We start from the raw sequence: 17,112 nt of genomic DNA, 5'->3' as shown, positions 1-17,112 counted from the left end.
AGGAAAGCAACTTTCGAAACATCAGTCTTTTTGATCCTTATTTTGTCTCTCATTTCCTGCTCTCTTCAGTCCATTTCTGCCTAAAAGTCAACCTGGGAGCTCTTACTATGTAATAGAACAGGATGCTGCCCGGATTCACGAATTATCATTAGCCAATTCGGTCTTAAATTAATTTTGTTTTTGAACAGGTCTCTTACTCTGGAAAGGCTCCCATTTTCGTCCTCATCTTGTCAGCATTTGAATAAACCGGTTCTGTCACATTGTAGTCATTAGATGCTATATTAAAAGGACCTGCTCGGGGTGAAAAAAAAAAAACCTTAGTAGCTAATTGATGGATGTTTGAGCCTCCCTCACTTACATGGGAAAATGCTTCCAACTTGACATTCGCTTCAAAGGAAATGTCATCCCATTCCACAAAGCAGGGCAGGCTTTATTTATTTATTTTTATTTATTTATTTTAGGAATGCTCGCATAAATGCCAAATACCGGAAACCTGCTCGGAACAACTGAAAGTCAGTCCCCAAGCAAGCAAGGAAACGAACGAACACGAAACCTGAGCCCCAGTCCTCCCGGAACTGGGGTCGCAGTCCTCCCACCCTCCCGGCTGGGAGGACGCAGGGGGCGTGGCCGGGCGCGCGGTGCCCACGTGACCGCAGAGAGCCGCGCACGGCCAAGTCGCGCGATCCGCCGTCATATCAGCTTATGACGCCGGCCGCTGATTGGCTGGCCGCGCCTTCGCTCGGTGCGTGGGCTCGGTTCCGCTCCTCCGGGCAGAGCCCGCTTGCGGACTCCAGCCTGCCTGGGCAGTGGCAGGCGTCAGGAGGAGCGTTGGCGGCCCTTCTCCAGGTAGGCACAGAGGCTTTTGGAGGAGGAGGAGGAGGAGGAGGGACACCTGAGCGGGCCGAGGGAGGGAAAAGGAGCGACGAGGTGTACTGGACCTTCCTTGATCGCCGCAGGCGTTTGTTGAATGCTTCCCAGACGCCCGGCACTGGGCAGGTGCTGAAGCGCAGTGGTGAAGCACACACCGGCGGGTAGCTAGATGTCCGTCACCCAGGTGTGAAGGATGCAGAGGACGCCCGCTGGTCTAGGCTTGACGAAATGGTGAGGGCCACGCTGACACCTTCGGCCGCGGGGCCTCCGACCCGCCGGGGCCCGGGAATGGGAAGGACGGGAGGGAAGCAGACATAGGTAGGCCTTGAATATCCAGTGTTTGATGTTGGTTCTTGCCCGTCCCTTACGTATTCAGGGAAGCCCGGCCGCTGAACACTGACGCTTTCCTTTGCGACAGATTTTCCCGGGTTCTTAGAGGGGGAAAAAAAAAATGGGGGAGAGGGGGAGTTAGGCTGAAGAACTAATGGTCAGTTTTGGGGTGGTGGGACAGCAATCCCAGCTTTGAAAAGACTAGAAGGGGATGGGAAATAATCTATTAGCTTCATAAAAGGAAAAATCACGCCCACTGGCATCCTGATGTTATTGCAGAGGCGATTTGAAGTTGGGATGGGTGAATTAGGGAAAGTTACCTACCTGTGTGGCAGCTCGGTATTTTTAGCCCAGACTTTCTAGAGATGGCCTATCTTCCTCTCCCTTCTTTTTAAGTATCTAGTGATGAATGGGTGTTAATAAGTACCTGACTGTTAATGATTGAGAGTGCTGTCCAGTCATTGTGTAATGTAATTAGCTGGAGTAGCACTCGGTTCCCATCTGCATGTCTAACAGCTCCAGGGAGAGCATAATGTTATAGCGAAGAGAACAGGCACGGAATTTACATCACAGGTGGAACTTGTTACAGAACGAGTTACTTAAATAGTCCTGACCTCAGATATACTTCCCTATAAAGTAGACTACGTATGCTTATACAGGTACCTGCCTCAGAGTTGTGAGAATTGGATGAGATTATACAAAAAGAAAAAAAGGAAAAAAAAAAAAAGGTGCTTAAAAGCCAGTTGTGGTGTCACATGTCTGTAATCCTAGCACTCAGGAAGCTGAGGCAGGAGTAACCATCTGAGGCCAGCTTGGGCTACGTAGACAGACCTTGTCTCCAAAAAAAAAGGGAGGAGAAAGACTTATAATAATACCTGGTTCTCAATAAATGTTAGCTATTACTATCTATACTTTTTAAGTTAAGGGAAAAAGGTTACAGTACACTCCCTTACCGAAGCCTAATAGTGTTTATTATTATTATTATTATTATTATTATTATTTTGCAACGCTGGGGATCAAGCCCAGAGTCTTCGGGATACTAGGCAAGTACTCTACCATGAAGCTACTGTTTGATAACTGTGTTTTAAGAAAAGATTTGTTTTTGCAAAGGCAATGTAAGATGTAAGATTCTGTTTCAAGTAGAGGTATGTAATTATCTTAGGATCTGTGGAGCCCCTGACTTTAGGGGGTAAAAACCCTTAAAATGATAGGAGCTTATAGAGTCACTGAGAATTTAAAATATTTCAGGAGTTGAAGAGTGCCACCAGAAGTGAAGAGGCGTAGGAGTTGAGGAAAGCCTATAGACTTTGTAGCCAGACTGCAGGTGTTTGAATCCTAGCTCCAGTAGTTATTTACTCTGTGACCTGGGGCGAGTTAACTTGAATTTTCTCTGCCTGGCTACCTCATCTGTAAGTACGAATACTAGTACTCTTGGGGTTTCTTGAAGGGTTAAATGAGTTAATATGTAAAATATTTATAGTACCTGGCATATAGTAAATATTAATAACTATTATCAGCTGCTAGTTTTTAAGAAATCAAATGGCAGGGCAGGGAGAGGTAGCTCACATCTATGATCCCATCAACTTGGGACACAGAGATCAGGAGATGATAGTTGAAAACCAGACAGAAAGCAAGACCCCATCTCAACAAAATAAAGTGGGTGTGGTGGGTGTCCACCTGTCACCCTAGCTACAGGAGGTATAGGTAGGAGGATTGAGGTTTAGGCTAACCCAGGAAAAAACTGGAGGTCCTATCTGGAAAATAATAAAGCAAAGAGATCTGGGGGCTTGGCTCAAGTGGTAGAGTCCTAGCAAGTGCAAGGTCTTAAGTTCAAATACCAGTAATGCCAAAAAGAAAAAAAAAAAATCCCATGGCACCTTTTTCTGCCTTATGTTAAAAAATCATTTGACTCAGCTTTGGCTCCCATAGCAGTAATTACAGTAGCTCCTATTTGTTGAATATCTTGAGTGTCAGACATTGTTAAAAGATTACTAAACCTTACAATAATGCTATAAAATGGGTAGGTTATCTGTTTTGCAGATGTAAGCTGGAATATAATTTTACCTAAAATTTCATCATAGTTCTGAACACATCTTATGAGATTTTTTTATTTGATCTTTAGCCCAGGCTGTTCTTGAACTTGGGATCAAGCCTTAGCTTCCCAAGTGCTGGAATTTACATTTGTGTGCCACCCCATCTGGCCTATCAGAAGATTTTTATGTTACGTGTCAGAAATTACAGCAGTATATTCATGAATGCCTATCTCAATTCTACATTCAACAAGTAGAATTAATTGAAGCCAAAATTCTAAAAACAGAAAGCAGGTATAAGTCTAAAGTGCTTCTGGATTGACAGAGGGACAATTCTCCTTTCTAGGCTCAGGTTTACTGTTAAAGCAGTAACATTCAGATAGTACACAATGGACACAGTTGTCCTGGTCTTTAGGTAAAAGCAAAATTAAAGAGTTTGGTAATGCTAAGGACTGAGGTCTTACTAAGGGTTTTTGTTATGTCTGATGTTAAGGATTGAATAAAGAGTAGTCTTCATTGATGTTTGGGTTCTTTTTTGGCTGCCAGGAACTGTATCAAATTAGGACTGTGTGGCACTCTCAATGGTCTCAGCTCAGTGATGTTTAACTTAATGAATTTTTTAATTTGACCTTGTGAAAGGGATTTGCATTCAGTAGAAATCATACAACTTTCGATTCTCTCCCACCCTCCTCAGACTAGTGATATGCAGCATAACAATCACAGTGCTGGGCAATAGCCATGAACCACAACTCCCAGGGAAACGGTGTACTGTGCTACCACTCTGGGGTGTTTGGCAGGTTAGGTGTTTTAAATGTATTTTCAGTTTACAATGGGTTTGTCAAGATAGAACCCAAGGAATGTCTGTGTAGGTAATGTGGAGATTGCATGAGCTCTTACCAAACTTGAGGTATAGCAATGTCCTTTTCAGTAGCCAGTATTTGTGTTCCCTGGTGGTACCTAATGTACTTCCCCTGCTCCACTGTTTCCCTTGACATCTTCACACCTTGTGACTTGAGCTTCAACTCTTTGCCTATATCCTAGGCTTGCTTTTGAACTTCACATTCATAATTACTTGTGTCTACTGCTTACATCTAGGAGCCTAGGTGAGCTACAGGCAATTAGGTTTCAGACCCAAACTGAGCCACTCTCCTGTTCTTGCCCTCTAAATCTACTAGCCTCCCCAGTGTTCCCTATTTCAGTTACAGGGACACCACCATCCACCTGGACAAGTTAAAACCTCCCAGCCATCTTGGATTTCTCCCTCTTTCACATGCTGGTATTTTCAGGTTATCCAAGTCCCGTGGAGTTTTTGCTTGCTGTAGCTGATGAGTGGCACTGTGCTCCCAGCGCCTCCCTGAGGTCAGGCTGTCTTCTCTGAGATAGTCTAGCACAGGAGTAACCAAACAAGTCTCCTGCTTCTCACTGATTTCATATGTCTCATGCAATGGTCTTTATGAGACGTGGGTCTGAGCATAAAAGTTCTCCACCCACCATGTACATCCAGTCCAGTCACGAGTATACCATGCCCTTCCTGCTTTTCACCTGTTAGCATCTGTTCAGAATGGCTGTCCCTAACCTTTTCTTTCTGGTGCTGTCCTCCAAAGCTCAAACTTAATGTAGTATTCACTTGGAAGCCTGTCACTGTAGGCAGAGATAAAATATTGTCTTTTCTGACTGCCTAGACTTTGCTTGTGTCCTTTATCATGTATAGCACTTGTCACATTGATGCAATATTGTTACCTTACTTTTAAGACTGATTTAGATGGTACCTGTTTAATCATCTAATGCTTATTACCTAGTGTGGTGCTTGACAACTAATAAATTGTTTTTTGAATTGATAGTGGCATATATGATGAAGGATTTATGTTAATACCTGACAAGATATTCTTTTCCTGACAAAGTGAGAAAAAAGCTTGTAATTCACATCAAAACCAAAGGACTGAACTCTAATAGATGGTGAGCCTCTGGCATGGTGGTGCATACCTATAGCCTAGGTTCTTGAGAGGTTAAGGTGGGAAGATCCCTTGAGCCTACAAGTTTGAGACCAACCTGAACAACATAACAGGACCCTGTCTCAGAGAGAAAGAGAGACAGAGTAGGTGAAGAAGTGGGGAGGAAAATAATAGTGTAATTCCTGATGATAAGGTAAATGTAAATTAAATATGTGCCAAAATATCCTTTCATTCCTATTAAATTGGAGAATACCCAGAAGTTTCACAGTAGAAAAATAGGCAGTATCCTCCATTGTTTGAGGACTTAACAAAGCAGTACAACCCCGGTAGAGAGCACTTGAGCAGTATGTACCAAGTCTGTCTGTGATGTGGCCCTTCTGCTGTTGAACTTTACTCTGTACAGAATCACAACCTCAAAGGCTGGAACAGTTGTTTTGTTTTTGTTTTAGGTTCAATCCTCGAACTCACTTGATGACAAATCCTGACTCCGAGTGTGTTTTGGTGCACATATCAGGTAATCCTGCCTGTTTGCTCATCCAGTTGTGCTTTTATGTAGTTTTGTTACTTTGGATTTAATTGCATGTGAAAATATCTTAAAAAAAAAAAAGTTTAAAGCAGCCTTAAACTAGATGAGTAACAGTGAGAGACTTAGGACATCTGTCCTAAGTAGTAGCACAGAACAGGGAGTTGCTAGAGATACTGGTGTGTGGTGTGTCTGGCACATCTGCTGAAGGGGACAGGATAGGAACTATCACCATATATGACATAGGGTAAGATTGTTGAAGGTTAATTGTAACAGTGAGGACCAAGGACTATTAAGAAGTAGGAAAACGATGCTTGGGACAGAAAATGAAACTTCTAACCATGTTTGATTAAGTGGCCTTGACAGTAAGGAAGTAAGGAAATACCACTAGTTGCTGTGTTGACCATGAAACAAGCTAGCATATATGAAGAACTATCACTGAGGATGAGTGTCAGTATTGAGAAGGATCTGGAAATTTAGGAAGCAGTGTGGTGAAAAATATCTGAAAGTATGGTGAAAGACAGTTGAAAATGTTTATTAGTCCTAGACATTGTGCATTCTTCTTCCCCACTTATGGTAAAAGCTTTGTTTCTAGAACTTACTTTCTCCCCACTCTGACTGGAATGCACCCTTTCTCACCTAGGAGTCTCATGGTCTGGGAAAGCAAGTATTGATACTGCCTGCATAGTAAACGGAGACCTGTGAAGCAAAACTTCTGTAAGAGTTGGGTCATAAAGATCTGTTTTCAAAATTGCTTAATGCTCAAAGTGACATTGATAAATCAGTGTTTATAGGTACTTAGCATATTAGCTGACAGGTTTGAAATAATCTTGCAGCTCTTTCAAAGAAGTTTCTGTCACTAATGAGAAGATGATCTCTATCCTCATTAGTTACACTATACATTTAATGGCCAAGGTCATGAATAAGTCAAGAGAAGCTGCCCTTAAACCAGTGCTGGACATTGCTCGTGACACTTCTGTTGGAAGTGCTGGGGGAGTTGCTGAAGGGTTGTTAAACACAGAAGCTGAGGACAGTATTGACAACAGCAATGATGACCACAGTGGCTATATTATGAACACAAATGGGAAAATCACCAGAAGGTATTATGGTTAGTCAGTGGGCAGCAATTGCTTAAGTAGAAACTTTTGTTTGTAAGACATGACATGGTAGAAATCCTGTCAAAAGGCCATCTTATTTAGTGTTGCTTCATCGCTTCACAAGCCTGAGCCTCATCATCGGTGTCTAATTGAACCCCATGGAGCCTTCGCTAACATCCCCAAGCAACCTCACAGAACAAATATTTAGTGCACGTGTATGCATCTACATACGGGGATTTAGCTACTTGATACTATATATACTTGAAAGTGTACTGAATATTTTCATTTTTAAAAAGTAATTAAGTTTTTATAGTCCCAATTCCATTTTTCTTCTTTCATTTACTAAATTATATGTATTACATATATAGCTCAGTACTGTGTATGCAATCACGTACATAATTAATGCATAAATTACCATCATACAAATGAACTGTAATACACTGTACAGTGTTTATTTATTCCACTTAATGCAAGTAGTCATACATTTGCTAAACAAATACATGTTTAATGACGGGGTAATGTGTCAAAAATCACCCTGTCTAGAAATTCTGAATTCCCAATACAACCGATGTCAAATGTTTTTAAGAAAGAGTGGTAGTCTTGTACTGTAAAAGAGGTGATAACTTCTAGAATAATGGAGTAAGAACATTTGAAAATCTGCTCTTTTATAAAAGCAACAAAATGATAATAAAAGTCAAAATTGGCTTTTTTAGAACTCTGGAAATTACAGGTTTCCAAAAATCCTAGGAACATTTACTTGAGAACAAAATGGCTGCATGTCAGTAAGAACTGTGAGCTTGGGGTATTTTAACTTGCTTTTTCTCCATCCCCCTTTCCCCAGCTTCCTATACTCTTGGACACAGCTTTGCAATGTAGAAGTTATGTACAGCCACAGTCTAGCAACCATGGAGGAGATAGAACAGGTTTGCGGTGCCCCAAAACTCACCCCAGAGAATTGTCACTGTCTGACCTCTCTGGCAGTCCCTGAAAAACTTTGTTTGCAAGAGCTGAGAAACCTGCCCAGTGTCACAGTCATACCTCAGAGGAGTTGTCAAGAACAGTCATTGTTTAACATGATAACAGGAGGTGCTATGGACAGTTGGCACTGATCAGAGTCTGACCAAAAAACTGAAAAGGAAGCACTGGGGAATAAGTCCATAGGAGGCATTGACTTCTGGGAATCCAGACTGATTCTTGCAGAAAGTGCTGTGCGTATCCTCAGGAGAAGGCCCAGTCCTTCATCTTTGACTGACCTTGAGGATCTGCACAATCAGGACGTGAAGCCTAAGTCAGGGTTATAAGCTTCCCACAGAGTGTCTAAATCATCTCCCAACAAACAGTGCCCTCAGCAAAGGCTGGGAGGCCTGTTGGTTTAAGGTATTTAAGGAAATCGAATCCAGTTAGTAGTACAGTCTTCAGTAGTCTCACACAAGAACAAGTATAGTCATTGCACAGTAATTATGAAAATCTAAACATGAAAGCCTGGGTTGGAAAATACACAGAGAATCTGATTTGTAGGGTCGCCACCTGTTATTATTTAAATGTTCCTTTCCACACCAAAAAAGAAAGATAAAAGAATTACAAGGTACAACACAACAGTAAGCCATGGCCCATAGCACAAAAGGCAAGCAATAGGAACTGTCCCTGAGAAAGCCCAGATGTTGGACTTAACTGAGCAGAGACTAAGTCAGCTACTGTAAATGTGTTATGAGAACTAAAGATCACCGTGTTTAAATAACGAAGAGTATGAGAACAATTTCCTACCAAGTAGAGAATATCAGTAAAGTGATAGAAATTAGTTTTAAAAGAACCAAATAGGTGGGGGTTGGTACAGTGGGAGGGGGAGGATGCAAGGAAAGGGAGGAGGAGGGTGAATGTCGTGGAAGGATCATGTACTCGTGCATGGAAATGGAGAAGAGACCTGTCCAAACTACTCCAGGAATGGGGGGGCGGATAAAGGAGAATGATGGGGGGGTGAATTCAACTATGATATACTATAAGAACTTTTGTAAATGCCACAGTGTACCCCCAGTACAACAATAATATAATAAAAAATGTATAAAAAATTTTAAATGAACCAAATAGGAATTCAGGACTTGAAAAGTACAGTAACTGAAATTAAAAATTGTCAAGATTAACAACAGACAGAACAAAGAACCAGCAGATATGAAGACAGGTCAATTGAGATTATCCAGTCTGAGGAACAGGAAGAAAAAAGAGTGAATTAAACTGAACAGAGCCTGAGAGGCTTGGTCAGTCAGGCAAAGCAATATAAGCATAATGGAAGTCTCATGAGAAGAAGAGACAAGTAGGGAGAAAGTTTATTTTAAGAAGCAGTGGGAAAAAAAAAAAAAAAGAAGCAGTGGTCCCTGATGCCCCAGATTTGACGAGAAGCCTTCATCTACACCTTCAAGAAGCTCAACAGTATGGGAGTGGAATTTCTTTTTGTGGTGATAAAAGTGTCTGAAGCTAGATACTCTGAGAATATGCTAAAGAACTAAGGAGTCATCTCCTTCAAAATGGTGGATTTTATGATGTGGATATCTCAATAATGCTGTTTTTTAAAAAAGGAAGAATGTTACTTAGACATGGAAAGATCACCAAGGTATGCATTAAGTAAAAAGTGGAAAGAATTTCACACAGTACAATATAGCACTTTTTTGTATCAAGGAAGGGAAAGATAAGTTTGTAACACCATAAAAGTCCGCAGGAAACGTTAAATAAGAAACTGATAAACAATAACTAGAGAGCTGGAATGTCCCTATCCACCAACGTGACACGGATGAAAGCAAGGCTTTGTCTTTGTGTGTGTGTACACATATCTTTTTACATGTGTGTTTTTAACACCTGATAAATGTACATACTAGGTTTTTGAAACACTTGAAATCCTATGAACTTCGTGGGGAAGAAATGGGAAAGCTAATGGGGAAAATAGACTAAAATAACTAAATAAAATTTTTCCTTTCCAGCAGGCTATTTTTTTTCCTATAAATTGATGTTTATTTATAGGGCCCAATTTGTAGCAAAGGCTGTTTGAATACCTCAAGTCTCATGTGGTTAAGTAATTTTGATTTTTTTGTTGTTACTCAAAAATTTCAGCCATAAATGGGAGGTGTTTTAGAATGGTGAATATTTTCTTTACAAACGATGCAGTGAAGAATGAGTGAGTAGATGACAGATGATAGACTCCACAGTCAGATTGCAAAGCTGGCCATGGGTTGCTGGACTGTATTGTAATAGGACAGTGAGATGAGCATAGACTTAGGCATTTGCTGCAGTTTAAGCATGTGAAACAGGAACTGGCAAATTTCTGCCAGGGGCCAGAGTGTAAACCCCTCCCACTTTGTCTCTTGCAATGACTTAGGCTTCCTTGTAGGAGGAAGATAATATGTGCCCATCTGGGCATACCTGTGTCTAGTAAAGCGTTTACTGTCCCCAATTGCCACTGCTAATCCAGAATATTGATTATAGGGAGAGAATGTATTCTAGTCCTTTTTTAAATTTTATTTTTATTTACTTTTGGGGTGTGTGTGTGGTGCTGAGGATAGAACCCAGGGCCTCGTGCATGCTAGGCAGTGGCTCTACCAATAAGCAACACCCCGAGCCCTTTTAGGGAATTCATCTTAGGAGGCTCAGCACTGAAATAAAAATCACTGGAACATAAGTCCTTAGAGGAGAGAGATGCAGCTGAAACTTGAGGCTGAAGGAGTGAGTTACTTGTCTGAGTACCTGGTCCTCTGCATCCCTGTCTTTACAACCTAACACACTGCCATAGGGTGGAGTCCTACAATGGAATTAGAACTAAATTTATGCCACTTCCTGATGGACTTAGAGAAAAACCTTCCTGGGCTTCAGTTTCTCTAGCTGAGCCTCCCGTGTATAATGTGAAAAACTCAAACTAAAGGGGATATTTAGATCTCCCTTCTGATAGTAGAGATAGCATTTAGGGAACTGTGTTCTTTGTTGACAGTACTGGGATTTTAAATCAGGACCTTGCACTTGCTAGACAAGTCCTCTACCATTTGAGCCCAGGATGATTCTTAAATTGGGAACTTTGTACATAGCTTTTCTGAAATGCTTTTGCTTAGAAAGAAGCCTTTGTGCTAAGGACTTGTTGCCATGTTTGCCCGCAGGGCTACGATGGACCTTGTTCTCAGTGCTGCGGATCATTATTTCTTCACCCCCTATGTGTATCCAGCCACGTGGCCTGAGGATGACATCTTCCGGCAGACTATTAGTCTCCTGGTTGTAACAAATCTTGGTGCTTATATCCTTTATTTTTTCTTTGCAACACTGAGCTATTATTTTGTCTTTGATCATTCATTAATGAAACATCCACAGTTTTTAAAGGTAGGACATTTTCTTAACTGTTTTCTATTATAGATAAAATAACAATGTGATATATTTGTGAGATTTTTCAGACTAAATTAGTTAAATGTAACCATTAAATAAAGTTTCTAAAAACAGTCCCCAAAAAGAATTAGATAATTTTGGGAGGGCTAATCACCACTCTCCTTTCCTTAATTTAAACAAATGAGAGAGTCTAATTGTTTTTTCACTATATAAGCATAGCATCTTACCTCATTTAGATATATAGAAAATTTCTTTGCTAATATTAATGAGTAAATAAATGCACTCGTTTACATAATTAGTGTAATGCTTGAGTTTCAGAAATAGAAATATGTTTTTACCCATGTGTGTGTTTCTTAGGCAGGACACGGGATTCAAATTTGGTAGTTTTTGAGTTGTTTGTAATCAATCCAGAATAACTTTCATTTCAAGGACCCATTTTTGTCAGTTACTCCAAGGACTGAAGTTTTTAAAAAAAAAGCATTTTGGGTGGAAGTTGATTATAAAACAAATGATTATGCCATAAAGAGAGATTTAGAGTATAGATTTGTAGGGAGAAGAAAAGGTTTCAAAATTGAAAATATTTATTATATTTGCTAGGTCAAAAGGAATGTTTTTCTTACATACCCATTCTCATTAAAATTTAATAGAAAATTTTATTATAATTTTTATAGAAAGAGTTTGGAAGTAAGCCCTTTAGTATAAAAGAGAGTTTAAAAATCCAGTCCAAAGCAATGTATGCCCACTTTGTTGAGTCTAGATTTTGTGACTTTTATGTATTGGAAATTCCGTTTTCAGAATCAAGTTTCCCGAGAGATTAAGTACACAGTCTGGTCGTTGCCCTGGATGAGTATTCCTACCGTCTCACTGTTCCTGCTGGAGTTGAGAGGTTTCAGCAAACTGTATGACAACATAGGAGAGTTTCCCTATGGTAAGTAGGCAAGACAAGAATTAGGAAAAAAGTGCTATAAGCACAGGTATTTATTTATTTATTTTTTGAGACAGGCTTTCTCAACATAGGAGGTTTGAACTCAGGACCTTGGGCTCTACCACTTGAGCTATATATACCTCCAGCTATTTTTACTTAAGTTATTTTTAGATAGGGTCTTGCAATTTTAGCCCAGGGCAATCTTGAACTGCAATCTTCCCATCTCTGTTTCAAATATAGCTGGGATTATAGGCATGCACTACTTTGCCTGGCTTGTTTTTGAGATGATTCTCACTACCTTTTTGCCTGGGCTTTCCTCAAACCCTAATCTTCCCAATCTCTGAGATTTACAAGCATGAGCCGTCCTGCCCGGCGTGAGTCTGATATTAAATCTGGGCTTGCTGGCACTAGAATGCTACTGTCAGAGAGAGATTGGTAATTTAGAGGTGAGAACATAAATTATACACTAGGGTGGTATTTTGATGGGGCCTTGAAACACGAATGGAGTAATGGTAAAAACAGAGGGAGGGAGGACATTCTGGATTTGTGGGTCAGTGTAAGCAAAGATCCAGCAAAGACCATCCAGACATTGGGATGGTGTTGCATAGAGAAAACTTGTTGGAGCATGCACACAGGAACATGGGCCCAGAAAGATGGGAAAGGCTTAACACCAGGCTTAGTGTGTGTAGTGGAAGGGAGGGAGGTGCTTAGTACACGAAGGAACACAAAGTAGCAACGTTCCCAGAGAGTTAATTAATAGCAATAGCCCAGGAACATCCTTTTCTGTCTCATACATTTTTTTTTTTTTTTTGTATTTTCATGGCTTGAGAGCTCCTTCACTTTTTGTTTTCTTTTTTTTTTTTTATTATTTATATTTGTTTATTCACATGTGCATACATTGTTTGGGCCATTTCTCCCCCCACTGCCCTACCCCTTCCCTCTCTCCCCACCTCCCCTCCCTTCCAGGCAGAATCTGTTCTGCCCTTGTCTCTAATTTTGTTGGAGAGAAAACAAAAGCAATGATAAGAGAGACAAAGCATTTTTGCTGGTTGAGGTAAGGAGAGCTATACAGAGAGATTCCTAGCATTGCTTCCATGTACCATTGTGTTACATCCCAAGTTAACTCATCTCTTACTGACCTTTTCACTAGTTCCTGATCCCCTTCTCATGTTGAGCTCTGTCATTTTAAGTTTCCTGTATTAGTTCCTCTATAGTAGGGACATCAAATACTTTCATGTTTTGGGTAAGAAATTCATGCATATCTTTAGAGTTTAAGAAGCATGCACAATTTTTATGTTTTCATATATCAGTTAAAATGATTTTAATTTTAAAAAGAAATCAATTAAAAGTTGGACTTTTCAAGTTCTTACATGAGAGGGAAGTAAGAAAGGGTAGGATTCTAGGGAGGGGGGAAAGTCATTTATGTGTTGAATTGCCCAAAACAGTTTACACTGTTTAAGTTTAGGATCCAGTTTGTAAAAAGTGAACACTAATCCTAGAGCCAGCCTTGATTCTCCTGCTCCCTGTGTCGTTTCTAGGCTGGTTTCACCTGATCATTAGTGTAATATCCTTCCTCTTCTTCACTGACATGCTGATCTACTTTATTCACAGAGGCCTGCATCATCGAGTTTTATACAAGGTAGGGCGTTGGGAGTGGAAAGAGAAATGACACTGCAGATTTCAGCAATGGGCGGTCATAAATTTTGTTCTCTAGTTGTAAGAATTTTCTCAGCCTGTATTACGTGCCTGAGTTAACCATCGTCATCACAGGTCCCAGGCATATTATGTTCTTGTTCTTTGTGGGCCTGGAAGGGCTGTCTTAAAATTTTAATTTTGGAGTGAAGAAGGAAGCCCTTGTGCAAAATGATTTTGCTGATTTCAAAGGGATTTTTCAATTAGGTCACTTCCAGCATGAGTGTGAAAAGTGAAGTTGACTGTTGCACTAGGTGAAGTTTGTGGTGCTAATTGTATTCCTTTCTTCTTTAGCACATACATAAACCTCATCACATCTGGAAGATTCCCACTCCATTTGCAAGTCATGCTTTTCACCCTGTGGATGGCTTCGTGCAGAGTCTGCCTTACCATATATACCCTTTTGTCTTTCCATTACACAAGGTGGTTTACTTAGGCTTGTATGTCTTGGTTAATATCTGGACGATTTCCATTCATGATGGTGATTTTCGTGTCCCCCAGATCTTAAAGCCTTTTATTAATGGCTCTGCTCATCATACAGACCATCACATGTTCTTTGACTATAACTATGGACAGTACTTCACGTTGTGGGATAGAATCGGAGGCTCATTCAAAAATCCTTCCTCCTTTGAGGGGACAGGACCACTTAATTACGTGAAGAAGATGACAGAAGAAAAATCCAAAAGCCCTGCAGAAAATGGCTGTAAAAATGAAAAATTATGCAATGGAGGCTTTTCAAAGACTGAGTAAATATTGCCCAATTATCTTAAATATTTTTAGTAAGGAAAAATAATCTACACACAGCCAAGATACATAGCAAGTAAATGGTATCATTTAAAAATCAGCATTGCGTGCCCTTCTGGTGAGTGACCATAATGGTAGATCAAGGGAAGATGCTGTGAGCACCAAGATTTTACTCTCATGCTTAAAATGCCAGGCATTGATCCAAGAGACAACTTGAGTCTTCCAGCCAGCAGATCTGTTGTTTGTACAGCCTCAACAACAATTTTCAGTAAGATAGGGAATAAACTACTGAGGGGACTAGGCTATGTACTTTTGCCTTAATCCACCCACATTCATTAAGAGAAAGTCATCGTGCTTAACAATACCAAGACTAAGCACCATAACTGAGAAATACTAACGTAAAGATGGCTGACTCCTTGTTTTCAGAATGATTAATTATTGAGTGTTGGTATGGTAATGACCACTTATAGGACTTTGTTCAAATGGAAGCATCAGTATGAAAAAACCCCCAAAACTCTGATATATTAGAATCTATGTCAGTGACTTACTAAATAGCAGGTGTGATAAAATTACCATCTTCCTATACATAGGCACCTTATTCTCTGGGGACATTGTCAAATAGTCCATCTTACTGATGAATAAATAAGTTGGAATTTTTAAACACCAGTTCTACCATGCTGTAATCCAGGTATGAGATTATTTGACTTAAGGTATTGATGGTTATCATTTAAAACCATTATTTAATAAGCATAAAAATGTGAATCTGAATATTGTTAGGGAAATGTGATGCCTAAATAATAAACTTGGCATTACTCGTTTTTAATTAAATTGATGCACTGCACTTTTGATATATTTCCAAGTTACAAACCTGACGTTTTTTATAAGGAAAATAATTGCCAAATATGCCTGTTTCTGAATACTTGTTTTAAAATCTCATTCTCTTGTTCTCATCACTTTTCCCCACTGCCTCTGCAAAAAAAGACTTAGCAGATACTTTGATAAAGAAATGTTGTGTGTTGTAACATAAATATATTGGGAAGAAACATGGTCTGAAAGGTTATTCTGTTGTGTAAAAATCAATAAAAGTTGATTATGACTGCTATTAAATTCTATTAGTTAAATGTTGCAATAGCGCAAAATATTCTTCACGCGAAGTTGTATCAACTTGAAACCGCAGAGGTGCTGTGGTTTATTAAAACTCAGCAGTGTCTAGGGAAGGGGGAAAGGCTGTCACATCCTTATTGGATTGAATATTTCAGCAAGACACCACTGGTAAAACTTAATGCCTGGGATCCAGAAGAAAGCTTTTTCTATTGTTTAAATGCTGTCTTAGTTTATCAGTTAGTATTTTATAATGGGCAAATGGAGCTGAGTACGTTTCACTAATCTCACCATCATAGTGCTCCACTTTGCCCAAGGCAAAGGAAGAAATTAAGTAAATTTTTCCCTAATAATAGTGACAGCTAATATGTATTGAGCTCTTCTTTATCAGACACAAGTCTTTGATATAGGGAAACTTGACCCAGAAAAAGCTTTTTTCATGTTTTTTTTTCTCGCGTATGTAAATTCCCTTGTAATCGTTTGTGGTCAGCAGGCAGACTTCCATATGCTCATTCTGTGACCCACGCTTCATCCACCTTGGGGCTCTTTCTTTCCGACTGTAGAGCCTTCTCTGTTAAGGGGCACATAGGGAAAGAAGGAAAAGTTTAGGCAGGAAAAATGTAGGCTAGTAGCACACTACCCAGAAGCAGTGTACTTCTCTTTTGTCACATTCTTTTGACAGTACTTAGTCATGTGGCCCCACCTCACTGAAAAAGATTCTGGGAAATGTGTCCAGCTGTGTTCTGGGAGGAAGGGGAGCCAGCTTTCCATGTCTACATCATTTATTACTCTCTTCATTGAGGGGTACGAAGGAAATAAACATCAAATAGTCAGTGTGCAAAGAGGTGTTTTAAGTTGTCCACACACTGGTTGTCTTAGTGTATGAGTGTTAAAATTTCCTCTAGATTATTATTCCTGTGTTGCTAAGTGGAGAAGGGGTATATAATTTATGGGGAGAGGGAAAATCCCTCAAAAGTGTTAAAGATAATCAAACTCATTTCTGTCCTGTCACCCTTCTTCAATTCTGGTCTTACTAAGCTGCATTATGTTACTCACTTGTAACCTTTGATATCCTCATCACAGCCTCCTGTTTTCCCTTAGAGGAACCCAGAGAATATTCATGGAAGTGAGGATCTAAATTCCTTCCTAGAGGAATACCGGTCACTAACTTTTTCCTTGACTTTGAAACCTTTTATGGCTACTAGAGAGAAAGGGAAAACCAAGATTCCCTTTTGTGTTTTTATGGTAGAAAGAGAGAAGTAGATGCTGATGGTGTGAGAACCCAATTCAAAAGCCCAGAAACATTTACTACAAGTCTTCATTTTCCTCTCCGATACTGAATGCAGTGACTCCTACTTCTCACCGCCTGTCAGGTTTCTTTTTCCTTCTGTCTTCTGGAAGTCAGGGACAGATTTAGGGAATAACTGTGAGTTTGGATTTTGATGCATGCAGTTTACAGTGCAGGCAGGTTATTTACAGAGAGGTGTGTCTGGGA

The 17,112-nt window shown here is 40.0% G+C and overlaps 1 protein-coding gene across 2 annotated transcripts; it reads left to right on the top strand.

The window, feature by feature from the left end:
- Positions 1 to 696: 696 nt before the first annotated feature.
- Positions 697 to 15,623, top strand: Sc5d (sterol-C5-desaturase). 2 transcript variants are annotated; one of them, XM_074066520.1, is made up of 7 exons: positions 729 to 846; positions 5,072 to 5,186; positions 5,632 to 5,696; positions 10,936 to 11,152; positions 11,951 to 12,083; positions 13,619 to 13,719; positions 14,067 to 15,623. In XM_074066520.1, exons 4-7 carry the CDS (start codon positions 10,943 to 10,945, stop codon positions 14,520 to 14,522), a joined length of 900 nt encoding a protein of 299 aa, XP_073922621.1. In that variant the 5' UTR covers positions 729 to 846; positions 5,072 to 5,186; positions 5,632 to 5,696; positions 10,936 to 10,942; the 3' UTR covers positions 14,523 to 15,623. The 2 variants fall into 2 exon arrangements, with proteins under 2 accessions (XP_020038465.1, XP_073922621.1); XM_020182876.2 differs by lacking the exon at positions 5,072 to 5,186 and having other exon boundaries at positions 697 to 846.
- The last annotated feature ends 1,489 nt before the right edge of the window (positions 15,624 to 17,112 follow it).

The sequence above is a fragment of the Castor canadensis genome, chromosome 2 (genome assembly GCF_047511655.1).
Source record: "Castor canadensis chromosome 2, mCasCan1.hap1v2, whole genome shotgun sequence".
NCBI lineage: Eukaryota > Metazoa > Chordata > Mammalia > Rodentia > Castoridae > Castor > Castor canadensis.
Note: the sequence above shows the minus strand (reverse complement) of the source record. Positions and strands in the feature narration are given on the sequence as shown.

Excerpts from the sequence above, each read along its gene's own strand:
- Sc5d (XM_020182876.2), top strand. The coding sequence starts at position 10,943 with ATGGACCTTGTTCTCAGTGCTGCGGATCATTATTTCTTCACCCCCTAT. Across the intron at positions 11,153-11,950 it reads AACATCCACAGTTTTTAAAG|AATCAAGTTTCCCGAGAGAT; the intron begins GTAGGACATTTT and ends TTCCGTTTTCAG. Across the intron at positions 12,084-13,618 it reads CATAGGAGAGTTTCCCTATG|GCTGGTTTCACCTGATCATT; the intron begins GTAAGTAGGCAA and ends TGTCGTTTCTAG.